Source organism: Molossus molossus, unplaced genomic scaffold, assembly GCF_014108415.1.
Source record: "Molossus molossus isolate mMolMol1 unplaced genomic scaffold, mMolMol1.p scaffold_m16_p_7, whole genome shotgun sequence".
Lineage (NCBI taxonomy): Eukaryota > Metazoa > Chordata > Mammalia > Chiroptera > Molossidae > Molossus > Molossus molossus.
In genome coordinates this window covers 41535267-41552428 of record NW_023425401.1, presented here as the reverse complement: position 1 = coordinate 41552428, position 17162 = coordinate 41535267, and the positions used below count along the sequence as shown (strand labels likewise).

The following is a 17162-nucleotide window of genomic DNA, read 5'->3' as shown; positions in this document are numbered from 1 at the left end:
AAGGGATTATAATCTCAACAGCAATGAATTTCTTTCCAATACCACATCATTTTTTAAAAATGATTACAAGACAAATTAACACCAAAGTGTTATTTGACAATAACTTAAGTAAATAAATTAAGTTTGACTGACATAATTTATACTTTCAAAATGGACACGCACTTCCGGGATCTAAGTACCCCTTCCACAACGGAGAACTTGAGTAATAGTCTGGTAAATAATCTCACAAATATCATACACATTTATCTAACTGAAAACTGTGTATTTATATATATTTAAAAGAGGGCTGACTCTATACCCAATATTTGTGTTTAACCCAATAAACATTAAGTACCATGTAGTCACGTGTTGTTACTTAAAACCATTATATTTTAAAGACTCTATTAGCTAAGAATAAATTTTCTTCCCTCATAGCTTTCTATACTCCCAGTCTGGTGAGTTTCATATATTTTTAAACATATGGCAGGGAAATAACAGGGTTCCTCCATAAAGAAATAAATTTTTATCAGTCAAAAATCCACAGAGGTTTAGTTTCAGCCTTACTTCCTCACAGCACATGCTAAGAAGTTACTTCAATTAAAAGCTTCCAAGTGTTTCTCAGAAAGTGAGCTAATGTAGCTTAATAAATGGTCAAAAGGCACCATTAGTAGCTATCATTTATTTGTGGCTTTTTCATTCAAAACTAGAAATGAAATTTAATTTGCACATTTTCCTCTGTTCCTTAATTATTTCCATAATACTGAAGAAGAAATAAATTCCTCCCTCTTTATTTGAACACTAATGGAGGCCTGGGGAGCACAGGAGGGCTTCTTCTAACAATCTACATCTGAGTGGGAGCCACTGGCTTTGCCGCTCCCTGCTTACCTGTCTGCTAACTCTGATTTTGCTTTAATTACAAATGAAGTTTCTATATTTGGTAGTTATGTGGTGAGCACAGTAACTAGTATGACTTCTGAATGCTAAAGTAATAAAATCTACCTCAGTCTTTTTTTCCATGTGGTATAGGTTGCTGCTCTTCCTTTATCACCTCATATCACCAGTTTTGACTATGAAACTTTCTCCTGCTCCCTGATATGACCATTTTCATATTCAGTGGAAAATGACCACCTCATAAAAGGTAGTCATTATCACAGAGAAATCACCAGGGAAAATGTGTTAAACCCAAAATGACTTGTTAAGTTTGATCATAATAGATCAGATAACAACCGCCTAAATCTTCACCATTAAGAAGCCCAGCTCTGGCTTGTTTGGTTCAGTGGTTATAGCGTCAGTCCTCAGACGAAAGAGTCTTGGGTTCAATTCTCAGCCCTGATCAGAGTCATATAAGAAGCAACCAATCAATGTCTCTCTCTCTCTGTCTCTCTGTATTTCTCTCTCCCCTTCCTTCCCACTCTATAAAAAAAAAAAAAAATCAATGAAAAAATATTCTTGGGTAAAGATTTAAAAAAAAAAGAAGCCCAAAGCAATCTACTGATTCAATGCAATCCCTATAAAAATCCCAATGCCATTTTTCACAGAAATAGAAGGGAAAAAAATCCTAGAAATCACAAGAAACCACACACACACAAAAAAAAACAAAACCCAAAAACAAAAACAAAAAAACTATGACTAGCCAAAGCAATTCTGAACAAGAACAACAATGCTGGAGGTATCACACTTCCTGATTTCAAAATAAGTTTATTACAAAACTATAATAATCAAAACAGTATGGTATTGGCATAAAACTGGACACACCAGTGGAACAGAATAGCGAGCACCCAAATAAATCTACGTAGATATGGTCAACTGAGGTTGCCAACAGTGCCAAGAATACACAATAGAAAAAGGATAGTCTCTTAAATAAACGGTGTTGGGAAAGTTGGATTGCACATTCAAAAGAATGAAACTGGACCTCTATCTTATACCATACACAAAAATCAATTCAAAATGGGTTAAAGGGCCCTGGCCAGTTTGGTTCAGCGCTTAGAGAGTCAGCCCACAGACCGAGGTGTCTCAAGTTTGATTCCCAGTCAAGGGCATGTCTCTGGGCTGCAGGTTTGATCTCTGGCCTGGTCAGGGTCATGCAAGAGGTAGCCAACTGATGTGTCTCTCTCACGTTGATGACCGTCTGTCTCTCTGTCTCTCTCCTCCTCCTCCTCCTCCCTTCCATTCTATCTAAAAATCAATGAGAAAATATCCTCAGGTAAGGATTAACCCAAAACAAACAAACAAAATGGATTGAAGGTTTAAATGTAAGACCTCCAACAATAAAACTCCTAGAATGGAGGAAAAAGCTTCTGACATCAACCTTGGCAAGCATTTCTCGGATATGACAACAGAAGCACACACAACAAAAGTAAAAATAAATGAGATTAATATCAAACTAATAGCTTCTGTACAGTTAAACAACAAAAGGCAACCTACAGACTGAGATAATATTTGCAAACCATATATCTGATAAGAGGTTAATATCCAAATCATATAAGGAACTCCTACAATTCAACAGCAAAAAAACAAATACATAATCTGATTTTTAAAATGGGCAACTGAATAGACATTTTCCAAAAAAGATATATTCAGACACCTAGAAGCAGAGTAGAAGGGACTGGGGTAAGTAGGAGACTGGGGAGGTATTAGTCAAAGGATAAAAGTTTTAGTTATACAAGATGAGTGAGTCCTGAAATGCACTATACAGCACAGTGCCTAGAGTTAACAATACTGTATTGGATATCTAAAATCTGTTAATAGGGTAGCTTTTATGTTAAGTGGTCTTATCACAAAAAATTTTTTTTAATACTAAAGAGGGTGGAAAACTATTGGAAATGATGGATATGTTTATGGTTAAACAAAAAACTATAGTATGTCCATTTGATGGAATTTTATGCAACAGCTAGAAAAAAATAATTCTATTCAACAGTTAAAAAGAATATGACACTATTACTGTCATATAATGGACAAAAAAACAAACTGCAGGAAATGTCTAAAATAAAACTATTTTTTTAAATGTGTAAAACTACCCATTCCTCATGCCACAAACAAAAATCAATTCTAGGCAGACTGTTAATGTAAATGTGCAAGGCAAAACAATAAAACTCTAGAACACAATATAAGAAAATATCTTGACACTGGGTAAGGGAAATTTTTTTAAAACCAAGACACGAAAAGTATAATCCATATGGTAAGAGATTAATAAATTGGACTACCTTCAAATTAAGAACACTTGTTGGTTAGACATACCTTTAATAGAAAAGGGCAGTGATAAACATGTACTCTGTGATTTTCAACACATAAAGCCAACAAAAATGAATCAAGAACTCCTATAACACTCATATACTAGTGGAAGTGCTTATTAGTATAATTATTTTTGGAAAACTGGTATTGGCTACTTAAGAAAATGTACACATACCCTAATACTCAGCAAGTTCTCTCCTGGGTGTGCTGAGACAGAAATGCAGGCATCAAAATACTTATACAATAATTTCCACAGGCAGCAATTTTTTGTATAATAAAAACTGTAAGGCCCTAGCCGGTTCGGTTGAGTGGTTAGACCGCTGGCCTGCAGACCAAAGAATCACGGGTACGATTCCAGTCAAGGGCACATACCTCGGTTGCAGTTTGTCCCTGGCCCTGGTTGGGGTCATGCAGAAGGCAACCAGTCGATGTGTCCCCTCTCATGTTGATGTTTCTCTCTCCCCCCAACCTACCTCTACCACTCTATCTGAATATAAATGGAAAAATATCCTCAGATGAGGATTAAAAAAAAACACATTGTAAGAAACCTAAACAAGTACCCTTGGGAAGGAAGAAAAGCATAGTAACTGGGAAGTGTAACCAGGGGGATTTCTGGAATACTGGAAATGTTCTGTCTTGACCTGTATTTAGCTGTATACTTGTGTGTGCTTTTGTATACTTTTGAAATAACTTAATAAAAATAATTTTAAATATATGCAGATACAGCCTGTCTGGAGTGGCTCAGTAGATTGAGTGTCATCCCATGCACCAAGAGGTCCCAGTTTGATTCCCAGTCAGAGCACACGCCCGGGTTGTGGGCTCGATCCCCAGTAGGGGACATGCAGGAGGCAGCTGATCGGTGTTCTCTTACATCGATGTTTGATGTTTCCATCTCTCTCTCCCTCTTCCTTCCTCTCTCTCTAAAAATCAATAAAGAAAAAAAATATATATATATATACACAGATAGATATAGCTCAACATTTATAAGACAATCTATGACATTTGAACAACTGATTACACATTAATGATGTTAAAGAATTAAGTTCTTAGAAGCAGCAACTCATTCAGTGTGTTAATAGTAGTTTATGTGTAGATTTTTAAGAGTCTCTATATTTTAGAGATACATACTAAAATATTTATAGTGAAAGGATATTATGTTTGAGATTTTCTTTAAAATAATCCATGGGAGAATGGGGAGAGGGTCACAAGAAGGTAGAGCTGAAACAAGAAATGAATTTATCATTGTTGAAGCTAGAAGCTGGTTACTGTTGGAGCAGGGGAAGAGTACATGAAAGGGCTTCATTATATAATTCCCTCTACATTTTTAAATTTTCCATAACACACTTTAAAAATACAAACATACAAAATAATACTATAGTACATACTATATACTACTATATGTACAATCTATTAGAATGTATGTAATACATACTATACATGAAATACACATATATTTTTAAATCTGTATGTACATATAAGTAGATATGGAAGGCTAGAATACACCCGACTAGTAACGATGATTAATTCTAGGGCAGCAAATGAGATTGATAGTATCTGTAATGTTTTCCTTTTCTCCAAGTAGAATATGTTCATATATGCCTAGTAAAGTTAAAAATAAATTAATATAAAAAATGTTTTAATTCAGCATATATAAAATTATTTTTCTGTCACCTTATAAATAGGCAATTCTAAATATTTACTTTTTAATTCATGCAAAAGCTTAAGACCTAACAAGATTCAAGAAAGTCGTCTAAAAACCTGAGAATCTCTGGTGGAGTGATCAAACATCCTTCATGCATTGCATCAAAGACAAAAACTCGGCCTCGACACAGCACTGCAATGTGACTTGGGGAACACCCTTCACTCTCTGAAAAAAATACAGAAAACACAAAACCAAATCTCTCAAAGTTAACCAAGAGTAAAGTTGCATATTTAAATTCAATAGAAAAAAAACATTCCTCCAATATTTTACTTATCATGTATTCAATAGATCACATGAACAAAACATTTTAATGAGGTGATGGAATTCCAGTTATTATGATATAAATACATACTATCGAAACTTGTCCATGTGAAACATCTAGAAATCCATGGGAGTTTCAAATATTTATAGTAACTTGAGATTCATATAAATCCCAAACTACTGCAGGACTTTATAGTTTTATGTATGGATAGGAATGGGTGCAGAAAAGGGTAGTGGAGGGATCCTGGAAGAGAATTATTTAAATTAACAAGCTTCCTTTTGGATTAATGTTGAATGCTCATTTGATCATTTAATTGCAACAATATCTAGCTATGATTTCTCAATGAAATAGTTTTCAGTATAACAAGAGAAAGAGTTTTGCCCAGTGTGTAGTTTTATTGAAGGCTCTGATAATACCAATAAGCCACTGATTACACTGGTAACTGACTGTGTTTCCTTTGGCACACCTTAACACCCCAAGAACTGTTTGCTGTACACCTCAGACTATTCTGATTCAGCCCTATTTTTCAAGTACTAGTCCCTTTAGCAAGGGTCCTCCTGTATGACCCCTGCTCCTTCCCTCTAAGAAAGGGGGGGAAAGTGAAAGAAAAGTTAAAAAAGACAGGTACTGCCACTGGAAGGAAATGCAGTGGTTGATACTATGTACAAGAACTGTGCCAAAAATATTACACACGTCATTTCATGAAATCCATTCATTAAATATGAGGAAGGGCCATCTTCTGATAGGACTACTTATTTCCCTACATCCTGTTTCCTCAAGTTATAGGCGATGAGGAATGTGTTTTCCTGGTCCCTCATGACTACTCGCAAACCCATTTCAGACGGCAAGATCAGTTAGGAAGTAACTATAGTGGTCCAGGTGAAAATGATTTAAGGGGAAGGTGATGGTGGCTTTGACTGGGGTGTGACACTTGAAGGAGACAAGAGGTCAATTTTTTCTCTTTTGAGAAGATATTATAGATTGGAACAATCCAGTAAGACATGAAAACTGATAAGGCAGCACAGAGAGAAAGGATAATCCAGAGCAAGGTCCTTGATTAGGCAAGGGGGGGGGGGGGGGGCAGTATACCACACAAAAGGGTTGTCCTAAGGAGTCAGAATAGCTTGTCCATTTGTAAAAAGGGAAGGAAACATATATATGACTGCGCAATAGTGTATTGCAAAGGGTTGTAGGATGGGAAAATACTTAAATAAGGAAATTTTCTATGACTGCTGTAATAAATTCCCACTAACAACACAACTTATTATCATACAGGTCTGGAGACTAGATGTCAGAAATGTGTCTTATTGAGCTAAAATGAAGATGTCAGCAGGTCTGTGTTCTTTCCGGAGACTCTAAGGGAGAATGTTTCCCTCACTTTTCTAGCTTCTAGAGACTGCCCACATTCCTGGGTTCATGGCTCCCTTCCTCCATCTTCAAAGTCATCAAGGGGAAATCATGACTTTCTCCTGCTGCTATCTCTTCTGCCTTTTTCTTACACGTATAAGGCCTCTTGTGATTACTTTGGGCCCAACTGAATAATCCAGGATAATCTCTCCATTTCAAGGTCAATTTATTAGCAACCTTAATTCTTCTTTACCATGTAAGCTAACACATTCAACAGGTTCCAAGGACTAGAAGTGGACATCCTGTGTGTGTGTGGGGAGTGTAACTCTGCCTACCAGATAGGCTGGTAAATTTGGGAATGGAAAGATTGCTTTACATTTGTTGAGAACAAAAAAAGAGTTCAGAAGCTGAGAATAAGGAAGGAGAAAGGCATAAGTCTGGGAGTGAGAAGAACCTGGCAAAAGAATAAGGCAGAAAGGTAATTAATGTGGGTCCAGCTGACGTTTAACTGAGAAAATTAAGCAAAAAAGGAGAGAGAGAGAGAGAGAGAGGGAAGTAAGTGAGGTTTTGTGGTTTTCTCTGGCTAAGTACATTGCTACGGTAGGTATCTAGCATATGTAGAGGTAAAACAAAAGATTGAAATTTAAACAGTGTTATGGAGGGGGTGTGGTAGGGAGGAAGTAGGTGGGCAAAAATTTCAATGTGTATGCAAGGGAGTGATTACAGTGAGGAACCATAGAAAGAAGTGAAGTCTTGGGATGGAGGAGGATGGGATGAAACTGTGAAGAACTGCAGGACAACTGAATTGTAAGTCACAAAGTGGTCAAAGAAATAGCTGAGGTGGACTACTAAAGGAAGTAAGTTTTGAAGAGAAGGTGGGTATCTCACTGAGATGCTTATAATTACGATATCAGAGGTGATAGAGTTCTTGATAATAGCAAGGTTTAAAGCATGACTATGGGAGTGGGTAGCTGCTTGAGATAGAGTGAAGACACAGATTCTTAGAGGAAGAAAGTCAAGAAAAGGAGAAGGCACGAGTCATCTACAACTGGAAGCTCGAGTCATGAAGAATGTGACTTAAGTAATAAAGGAAAGACAATGAGACTGGTGCTAAAACAACCAAAGGAGGGGAATGAGCAAAAGGAAAGCCACTAAAACAATGACAAACAGTAGTGATATAACCTGAGAGCATTTTTTAAGAGCTTAAATGATAAGAAGGGGGAAAAAAAAAAAGTGCAATGGGAAATAGAGAGGACATGAAGATCTCCTACATACCCTCTAGTACCAAAGTATAAGAGAAAACAAAAAAAAATCCTCACTTGAGATGGTTATATGGAAAGCAGTAAGCTCAAAGGATAACCAGGTTTCAGTACCAGTACCTTTCAGAAGGAAACAGACTTTCTGAGAAAAGGTTGAGGATGTGATGAATTTTGCTCCCCGTGAGCTCCAGAAAGTACAGCGAAGGGCTTGGGGGTGGGTCACAGTAGTGGGGAATTTGGATCAAATTAGGCTATGCACAAACCCATGAATCCCTATGGCAAGACATGACATAGAAAGTCTGAACTTTTGGGGCAAAATGAGGTGAATAGGAAGACAGGTAAGACTGAATTAGTCTTAATGGTCTCTCAGGTAATAACTAAAAAAAAATCTAGTTCTAACTACTACCTCCTTACTGAGACTAGCCTCGTAGCCACAGCAGCTTGCTGCCCCCTCCCCCCCACTGACACACAATTTCTTCAACTTTCCCTTATTCAGGATAGATTCCAGCATCCAGCATTATAATTCTCCCCTTGTAAAAACCCTTAAATCCTTCACATCCTCTCTCCTCTGTACCTACCCTTGATTGTTGCTGAAGAAAAGAACCACAATAAATCATCTAGTCTAACTTTAAATTCATAAACACACATTTCAAATGGGCTCAGCTACTTTGCATTTTTATAGCATGTTTGCTTTTCCCAGTTTCCAAAGTGACTATTTCAAACCTCCTTTTCCCTTAAATCTTCCCCCAACCCCCAGGTGATGACCTCAGTTCTTATTTCACCAGGGAAAACACAAAAAATGCACAGGACCTCCTTATCTTCCTATGACAAAACTGTCCAATCCGCCTGCATATAGATGCACACTTTCAGCATTCCCGCTCAACCTGCTCTTGAAGACCGAAGACCAGCCCCTTCACCTTCTGCTCTTGACCTCCACAGCTCTTATATTCTCAAACTCTGGCTTCTTATCCCTTCCCCTGCAAGATTATCTTTCCTTCTCTCCTTGTGTCATTTCTATGATATAATATCATGCATCTTTTAAAAAATATTAAAAAAAAAATCTTCCACTGTACATCACAACTTTCTTCACAAGCATCATTTCTAGGTGTTGTCACCACTTGTTTGTTTTCATCTCCATGTGAGCTCCTTTCTCCAACTTCCACTAAGGCTGCTCTTGTCAAGGGCAGACTTTGTCCACATCACATTGACAAACTCGATGATTACTTTTCATTTTTCCCTTATTTGACCTCTCAAAGTGTTATATAAAATACTTCCTTCTCTTGGCTTCTGGGAAACCACTGCCCTTGTTTTCTTCCTACCTTCGTCTCTTTTGCTGGCTTCTACATCTTATAACCAAATATTAGATTTGACTGTGATAAGAATCAGTAGTGTATTCCAAAAGTAATCTCAGCTACTGTTATGGCTTTAAAACAATTTCTATGCCTGCTAATGATGACCCCTAAATCTTTATCTGCAGTCCTGAATTCTTCCCAGAACTCCAAACTTTGTATCCAATTGCCTACTTAACCTTTCTACTTAGAAGTTTAAAAGGCATCTTTTTTTTTTTTTTCCTTTTCTTTTTTTTTTAATCCTCTCCTGAGAACATTTTTCCATTTTTTGGATGGATAGAGTGGGAGGGGGAGAGAGGAAGAGAAACATCGAAGTGAAAGGGACACATCGAGTGGCTGCCACCCGCATGACCAACCAGGGCCGGGGACAAACTGCAACCGAGGTACGTGCCCTCAGCGGGAATCGAACCCGGGTCTCTCGAGACCGCAGGCCGACACTCTAACCGCTGAGCCAAACCGGCCAGGGCTAAAAGGCATCTTAAACATAACATAGTCTAAGGAAACTCTTGATTTCCCTCCCCTAATTATCTCCTCCCAGTTTTTCCCACCTCATGAACCAGCACACCTATCTACCCCATTAGTTGTACAAGCCAAACATCTTGAAGTAATCTTTAATTCCTGTCTTTTTCTTACATCCCATAAACAATCTATAAAGAATTTTGCTAAGCTTAAATTCAAGATATATCCAGAATCTAGTAACTTTTCACCACTCCATGCTACCACCCTAGTATAAATCATTATTATGGCCCATTTGAACTAGTAAAGCAGCTTTCGAACTGACCCTGCTTCTACACTTGTCTGTATCCTATCTTTTCTTCACATAGCAGGGAGAATGATCTTTAAAATATTAACCTGATCACATCACTCTTTCTCAAAACCTACTAATAGTATCTATTCACATTTAATTTAATTTTTTCTTTTTTTATACCATGTCTCCTTTGTGTGTAACCTGCAACAAATATACACATTTTAAATTAAGGCCAAAAATCTTAGTTGGCTTACAAAATTCTATATCTAGTCACCTTTCCAATTTGCCCCTCCCTACTGCCTACTCTGCTCCATCCACAATGCCCTTCAAACATGCCAAGTTTATTATTCCCAGGGGATTACCTCCCCAACACAAACAAAACATAACATTATTTTATTATCTTATAATTCAGATCCATCATCCCTGACTGCCTAGTCTAAAACAGCCACCCGGTCACTCACGTTATTTGAATTCTCTGTATTGTATTTGTCATCAACTCTCTCATATTTTTCATGTTTACTTATTACCTCAGCTTTATCCTTATCTAGATCTCTTCACACAGCCATAAGTTCAAGAATATACTCACCATGACTGCTTAAGCCACTGCATCAATGGGTACATTGTTAAATTAATGAATACCCATTTTACCTACCATAACTTAAAGAGGTCACGTTATCTAAGGACTTATCATCTACTAGGTGATAAAGACTGAATTCAAAACCAGGTCTACTGATAGTAGTTCTTAACTGATATACATATTATCTCTTTTTGCCACTGTTGTTCTCATATCAATTTTCTCCTATACACTTCTTCCATTCATATTTAGGCATTATGCCAGACATCACTTGCAACATCAAGGTAAATGTGTGTAGGCTTGAGGACATTATCTCAAGCATCTAAAGAGGTTTACAAAGAGGAGTTGAGTTGTATAAGAAAATAAACTGTCTCTCACAACTACAAGCAAAGTTAGCTATAGAAATTTTACTTTTAAATAAAATTGTAAGAAAAATATCCATTCATAATTATATTCCATAGTAATTATAAACTATGTCATTAAATTTATAAAAAATAAAAATTCCTGAAGTAACAAAATTAGCAATTACTGCAACAGAATTTTCCATTTGGAAATACGTTAGGACCAAGCAGAAACTGCCATTAAAATGAAAGTAAAAAAGACTTTGATGAATCAATCTGAACTCATGTGCCTTTAATAATATTGGTACCAGACTCTCACTTCACATAAGAGGAAGAAAAGCATATTCGTAATGAGAGGGGCACGATGAGCACATACAAGCAAACATTCAAAAAGAGACTTCAGATAAAAAGGAATGAGGGTAGAAACAGAAGGACCAATATTCCCCAAATTCCCTAATACTGATTCATAATTCTACTCTTTAACTAAAATTTAAACTTTCAAATGATGTAACATAAGCATGTAAGATACAATTTAGAAAATCCATTCCCATACATTACTTTCAGCTAATCAGAATGACTGAAAGATAAGGTTCATAGAAAACTTCTGAGTCAAAATCCAATAAGAAATATTCTTCAAAACAGTATGTTCCACAGTGTCATAGAAACTACCCAAATCCCAATGGCATTACCAAAGAAAGTACTCGAATTTTTTACTTACCAGTCCTAAAGTAATTCATAATTGAATCTCTAGAAATTCCTGGAACCTTGCAGGTAGAAAATAGCATTCGGAATTGACTCATATCTAGAGGAGTATTTCCAACTTTTTCAACAGGCACTTTTTCCCTATTAAAACAAAACAAAACAAAAAGTATTTTGATTAAGAAGTCATTATAAAACTTATAAACCAAATAGTCACAACTGTAATATTCATCCCCAAATTAGTAAATTAAGCTTCTCAATTTTACCTGAGACTTTGGGTAAATTTTCTACTAAATTCACATAAGTTATCCTTACTTTCTTAACAGCTGCCAGTAGTTCAAGTTATGCCAAAGATTTATACTTCCTCTTTCCAAATGCGTGCCTTCCTTTGCAGGCCAGAAGTGTTCAACATGGTTCGCAGGACCCCCGAAGTTGACATTCAGTTGTGATGGTGTACGGACATCCAAGTAGGCAACATTCAGCCACCACTCTTCCAGCTAGAACAAAGGACATCAGCCTAATGTTACTGATGATATGGGAATGTGTAAAAACAAAAAGTTACTGTCTATACGTGTTTTTTTCCTTTGGAATTATAGGGTCTTAAATACTATTAAGTTTAATTACATTATCAAAAACATGAAACAAAAAGCACTTTCAGACAAATCATATTGAAGTCACAAATACCCAACAGAGTACTTAGGTGTGTTTTCTCAGAGTACCTGGGGTACAATTGCTATTCAATAAATCCTCAAGTAAGGGACTTACAGTTTTCCTTTTCCAAGAAAAAACTGAAATACTAAACCAGAAATATAAAAACTTTTGAGGTTTTAAAAAACTAATTTAGTGTTTTCACAGACACGGTGTTCTACATGTCCCTCTTTTAACTATAGGCACTTTAATTTCATGCATAAGTAAGCAGATCTTACCAAGTTACCTAGAGTTATTTTTGAAGAAATTGATGTTCTCAATTATAATCAGTCATTCATAAAAAGATAGAAATAAAAAGGATACAGCAGAACAACATCATCTTACCTTTACCCTAATTAATTAAAATCATTCAAGGTTTTCCCTGGCCAGTGTGGCTCAGGTGATTGGAGCATCATCCTATACACAAGAAGGTAGCAGTTTGACTCCCAGTTAGGACACATACCCAGGTTGCTGGTTAAATCCCCAGTCCAGGTGCGTGCAGGAGGCAACTGATCAATGTTTCTCTCTCTCTTCTCCTCCCTTCCTCTGAGATCATTTTTTTAAAAAAATCATCAAGGCTCAAGAATGAGAATAAAGGAATCTGGAAGTATAAAATTTTATTATTCTATCATAGGTATCAATGGTTGATGAAAAGATAAGCTTGCTTTTTAATTTCTAAAACTAAAATAATTATAATCATTATTTCTAGACAAAAGTAATAATTTTTAATTAAGTCCTCTAGTTTATACTACAGAGGTAGTTAAGCTGAAGAAGCCAAAGAAGATTCCTTGTAGAAAATTGGTATCCTTAATAATTATTATAGCAATGTCTCATTAATCTAACTGAAACACAGAATACTCATAATCATTCCCCACTCCAATTTTGTAATGGTTCTTTTTCTCACACGCACTGTTTAAATATCTGTATACCACCTATGTGACACATCTATTTTAGTAGTGTTTTGAGGTTTTTTAGGCAATGATTACCTGGGCAAAATGTTTCTCTCAAGCTTGGTCTACAAACCACATAGAATAGTTGTTAAAATAAGGATTTCTGGGCTCCATTTCAGAGATACTGAATCAGAATGACTGGTTCCAGGAAATATGCATTTCACCAATTTTCTATATAAGAAAGCAGCCCACCCACAACACTCAAAACTCCAAAGGTAAGCAGTTCATTTTGAGTGATGATAATGACAATAATAACTGCAAGAATTTTTACAGTAATAATTTTTAAATGAAAGCATCATCAATTTTCTAATCTTAAGTACAATAACATAAATACCCAATTTCTTTTTCCTTTTGCCCTTTCAAGTAATTTCTGGTGCAATTTTTCTCCAATACCATTTTGAAATTTTTGGACAATTTCTTCAGTTTTCTTATATTCTTCTTCATTTGCAAATGGCTTTACTATAAAGAAAAAACATGCATTAAATTATTTAGACATCAAGTACCACAAACTCGCCTTAATTATTATTACTTACACAAACCTTGAAATTCAGTTATATAAAACAATTATGGAATATTAATTATTACAGCAGTCCCATAAATTAGAGTTTATGACATAAAATAGCTTAAGAGCAACAATACAAAATACTGTTTAAAAAAAAAAAAAAAAAAGGAAAACAGTGCAAATTATGTAATCTAATAACCATTTTTTGAAAAATTATTTAAAAATCATTCTGGAACAGCCCAAGTGTCCATAAGTAGAAGAATGGATAAAAAAGCTGTGGTACATATACACAATGGAGTACTACGCAGCTGTAAGAAAGAAAGATCTCTTATCCTTTGAGACGACATGGAGGGACCTGGAAAGTATTATCCTAAGTGAAATAAGCCAAGCAGAAAAAGATAAATACCACATGATCTCACTTATATACGGAATATAATGAACATAAAAGTCTGAGGAATACGGTAGACCCAGAAACATGGAAGTAGGGCACAGACTGACATTCGTCAGCAGAGGGGGTGCGGGGTGGGAAGAGATAAACCACAGAACTTATATGCATGTATACGTAACCAATAGACATGGACAACAAAGCCGGGGACGGGGCGGATGTGGGGTGGGGAGGGGGGTGCCAATGGGGTAAAAAAGAAGAAACATCTGTAACAAAAAAATAAATTAAAAAATTTTAAAAAAAAAGACCTGGCTGCTAGGAACTGTGTCATTGATGACACACTCCAGGTTAAGACAATGCCCTTTCCGGAGACTTGTTCCCCATGGACTATCACTGTCTGGGGGACAATGAGAATAGACCAGTTCGATGGATGGCTCTGGAAAGTCTGGTTAATAATGAGTTCTCCAGCGCTAGTGATGTGTGGGCTTTCAGAGTGATGCTGTGGGAGCTCAGGACTCTGGGCCAAACGCCCTACGTGGACATCGACCCCTTTGAGATGGCTGCATAACTGAAAGACAGTTACCGAATAGCCCAGCCTATCAACTGTCCTGATGAACTATTTGCTGTGATGGCTGGTTGCTGGGCCCTAGATACAGAGGAGAGGCCCAAGTGCCAGCAGCTGGTACAGTGTCGCACAGAGTTCCACCGAGCCCTGGGAGCCTATGTGTGGCTCTCCTCTCAAACCCCACAGCATCCAGGCAGAAAGTGCCCGTCGGGCTCATGTGGAGCCAGCCACGGACACTGCATCCATCCCACAACCCAGCAAAAGCACATTGTCTTCCAGAACACCGTGCCTTAGGAATGCTTTAGAATCTGAACTGTTTAAGACAGACTTAATAATGTGGAATATTTTCTAGATATCATTTTTACTAGATTGAACTGAAAAGGTTTTTGTAAATTTTTTGGCTAAAACATTTTTAAAACATAGTTACTTTGGACTAGGGGTACACTCTTACAAAATAAATAATTTTTGAAATTAAAAAAAAAGAACTTAGTCAGGAACTGAATCAGAATACCATTTGGCAATACCTTCATGTGTAATTCTCTAAGGCTAACAAAAAAGTTTTGATGAAATAGGTAATGAATTTGCATTTCCTATCTAGATAAAATTTTTTAAAAAAAATACTGGCCCAGCCAGTGTGGTTCAGTGGATTGAGGGTTGTCCCATGGACCAAGAGGTCCTGGTTCGATTCCCAGTCAGGGCACATGCCTGGGTTGTGGGTTCAGTCTCCAGTAGGGGGGGGTAGGAAGCAGCCAGTTGATGTTTCTCCCTCTCACATGGATGTTTCTATCTCTCTCTCCTTTCCTGTCTCTCTATTAAAAAAAAAAAAAAAAATCAATAAAAAATATACTTTAAAAAAAAAAATCATTCTGGAAAATGACAGTTAAAATGACAAAGACAGGACTATCATGGAAAGTAAATCCTGTTTAGTCATGAATAAGAGAAATTAAAGTGTCTTTCCACTAATGTTCAAGCAGAGCCCAGAACACTCTGTATGTAAATACAACATGTAAATGTAAAGTCTTCCCAGAGCAGTGTTGGGTGCCTTGTGGCCAATAATGGTTTCCTTCACACACACACACCAAAAAAACAAAAAGAAAAGGAAAAAAGAAAGGATACAGGGTTCTTAATCCTTCAAAACCAAGTGCTCTGAAATTTAAGCTACACATGGAATTCCACAGGCAGGGGGCGAAGTGAAGCTGAAATCAGGACTGCTGGAAAGTCTTTAGAAGCAGCAATCACCCAATCCACACTCGCTTCTGTATAGAAAGCCAGACAACTTCCTCCCAATACCAGTAGAAATGTGGAGGTTTCCTCTCAGGAGAAGTTGAACCAGACAAGCAGATAAAGTAAATTTTAGAAATTTTGGAACATTAATATCTACCTTTTGTTCTATTTTGCCTCTTCAAAATCTTATCTTAAAATCAATTTAAAGATCTATATTCATAGAGTACAAGTGAATAATCAAAAAGGGATCAGTGAATTTATTTTTAAAATACTATAATTCCAAGAAAAAAGATGAGAATAAAGAAGAGAGAAAAAGAATTTAAAAAACAAAATCAAGACAGAGGGCTTCCAGTTAAACAAAGTGAACTAAGTACACAGACTTACCTCTACTACATCTAGAAACTCACTAAAATGACAGTAAATTAAAAAGGTATAAATCCATAAGGACAAAAAAATGAAAACAGAGAGGACAACAGACAGGTCAAGGTAACATTTTACAAATTATAAAACACATGGGAAAACGGCAACTGACTTTGTAGAATGGAGAAAGTAAAGCCTGGAGAGTGGAAGGTAGTGGAAGTTAGGGCAGAGTTAGGTACAAACCAAGAAGCGAGCCAATCCTGCAGTATAATACCAGAAAGGTTCAAGAATTCAAGACACATGGAATTCCAAAGGCAGGGGGGTGAAGTGAAGCTGAAATCAGGACTGCTGGAAAGTCTTTAGAAGCAGCAATCACCCAATCCACACTCGCTTCTGTATAGAAAGCCAGACAACTTCCTCCCAATACCAGTAGAAATGTGGAGGTTTTCTCTCAGGAGAAGTTGAACCAGACAAGCAGAATACCTGGATTCTAGTTCAAAATGAAAAAAAAGGGGGATGGATTATAATCAAAGTGTATACTCCAGCCCCCTCCCTCTACTAAGCTCCCAGAACACCAGCAGTCAGGCTTATGCCTTTAAACAAATGATGAGAGGATTCTTCTTTGGTGAAACAGATCAGGGTAAGAAAAAGGAGTACTGGAATTTGGGTATGACCTAACAGAACTGCTAGTTCTCTGACCTATTATCCTAGAAGGCTCACTAGTAATCAAGCCCTTGAACCCAGGTACACAGAGCTCCTAGTCAGCTTTTTAGGGTCTGACTCAAATATGAGTGTCTAAGGATTACCAGATATTTGAAGAAAACCTCTCACAGGAATCAGAGAGCAGAACAAAGGATTGGTAATATCAAACAGTAAACAGACCAAAAAGGGGAAGGCATTAATAATGAATATGCATCACAATCTTCAAGAAAGAAGAGGCCAAAGTGTGTGGTAACTCTAAGAGCATTGCTCTAATTTCCCACAAAAGTAAAGTGATG

General features: G+C 36.8%; 1 protein-coding gene across 1 annotated transcript in view; it reads right to left on the bottom strand.

Annotated features, from left to right (window-relative positions):
* Positions 1–17162, bottom strand: part of CROT (carnitine O-octanoyltransferase) — a 44295-nt gene that overhangs the window by 19532 nt on the left and 7601 nt on the right. Inside the window, exons 4-7 of the mRNA XM_036247441.1 lie at positions 13463–13587; positions 11807–11988; positions 11511–11635; positions 4969–5077 (exon numbers count right to left, since the gene is read on the bottom strand). Of these exons, the coding sequence (XP_036103334.1) occupies positions 4969–5077; positions 11511–11635; positions 11807–11988; positions 13463–13587 (541 nt within the window). The remainder of the gene's footprint in view (positions 1–4968; positions 5078–11510; positions 11636–11806; positions 11989–13462; positions 13588–17162) is intronic.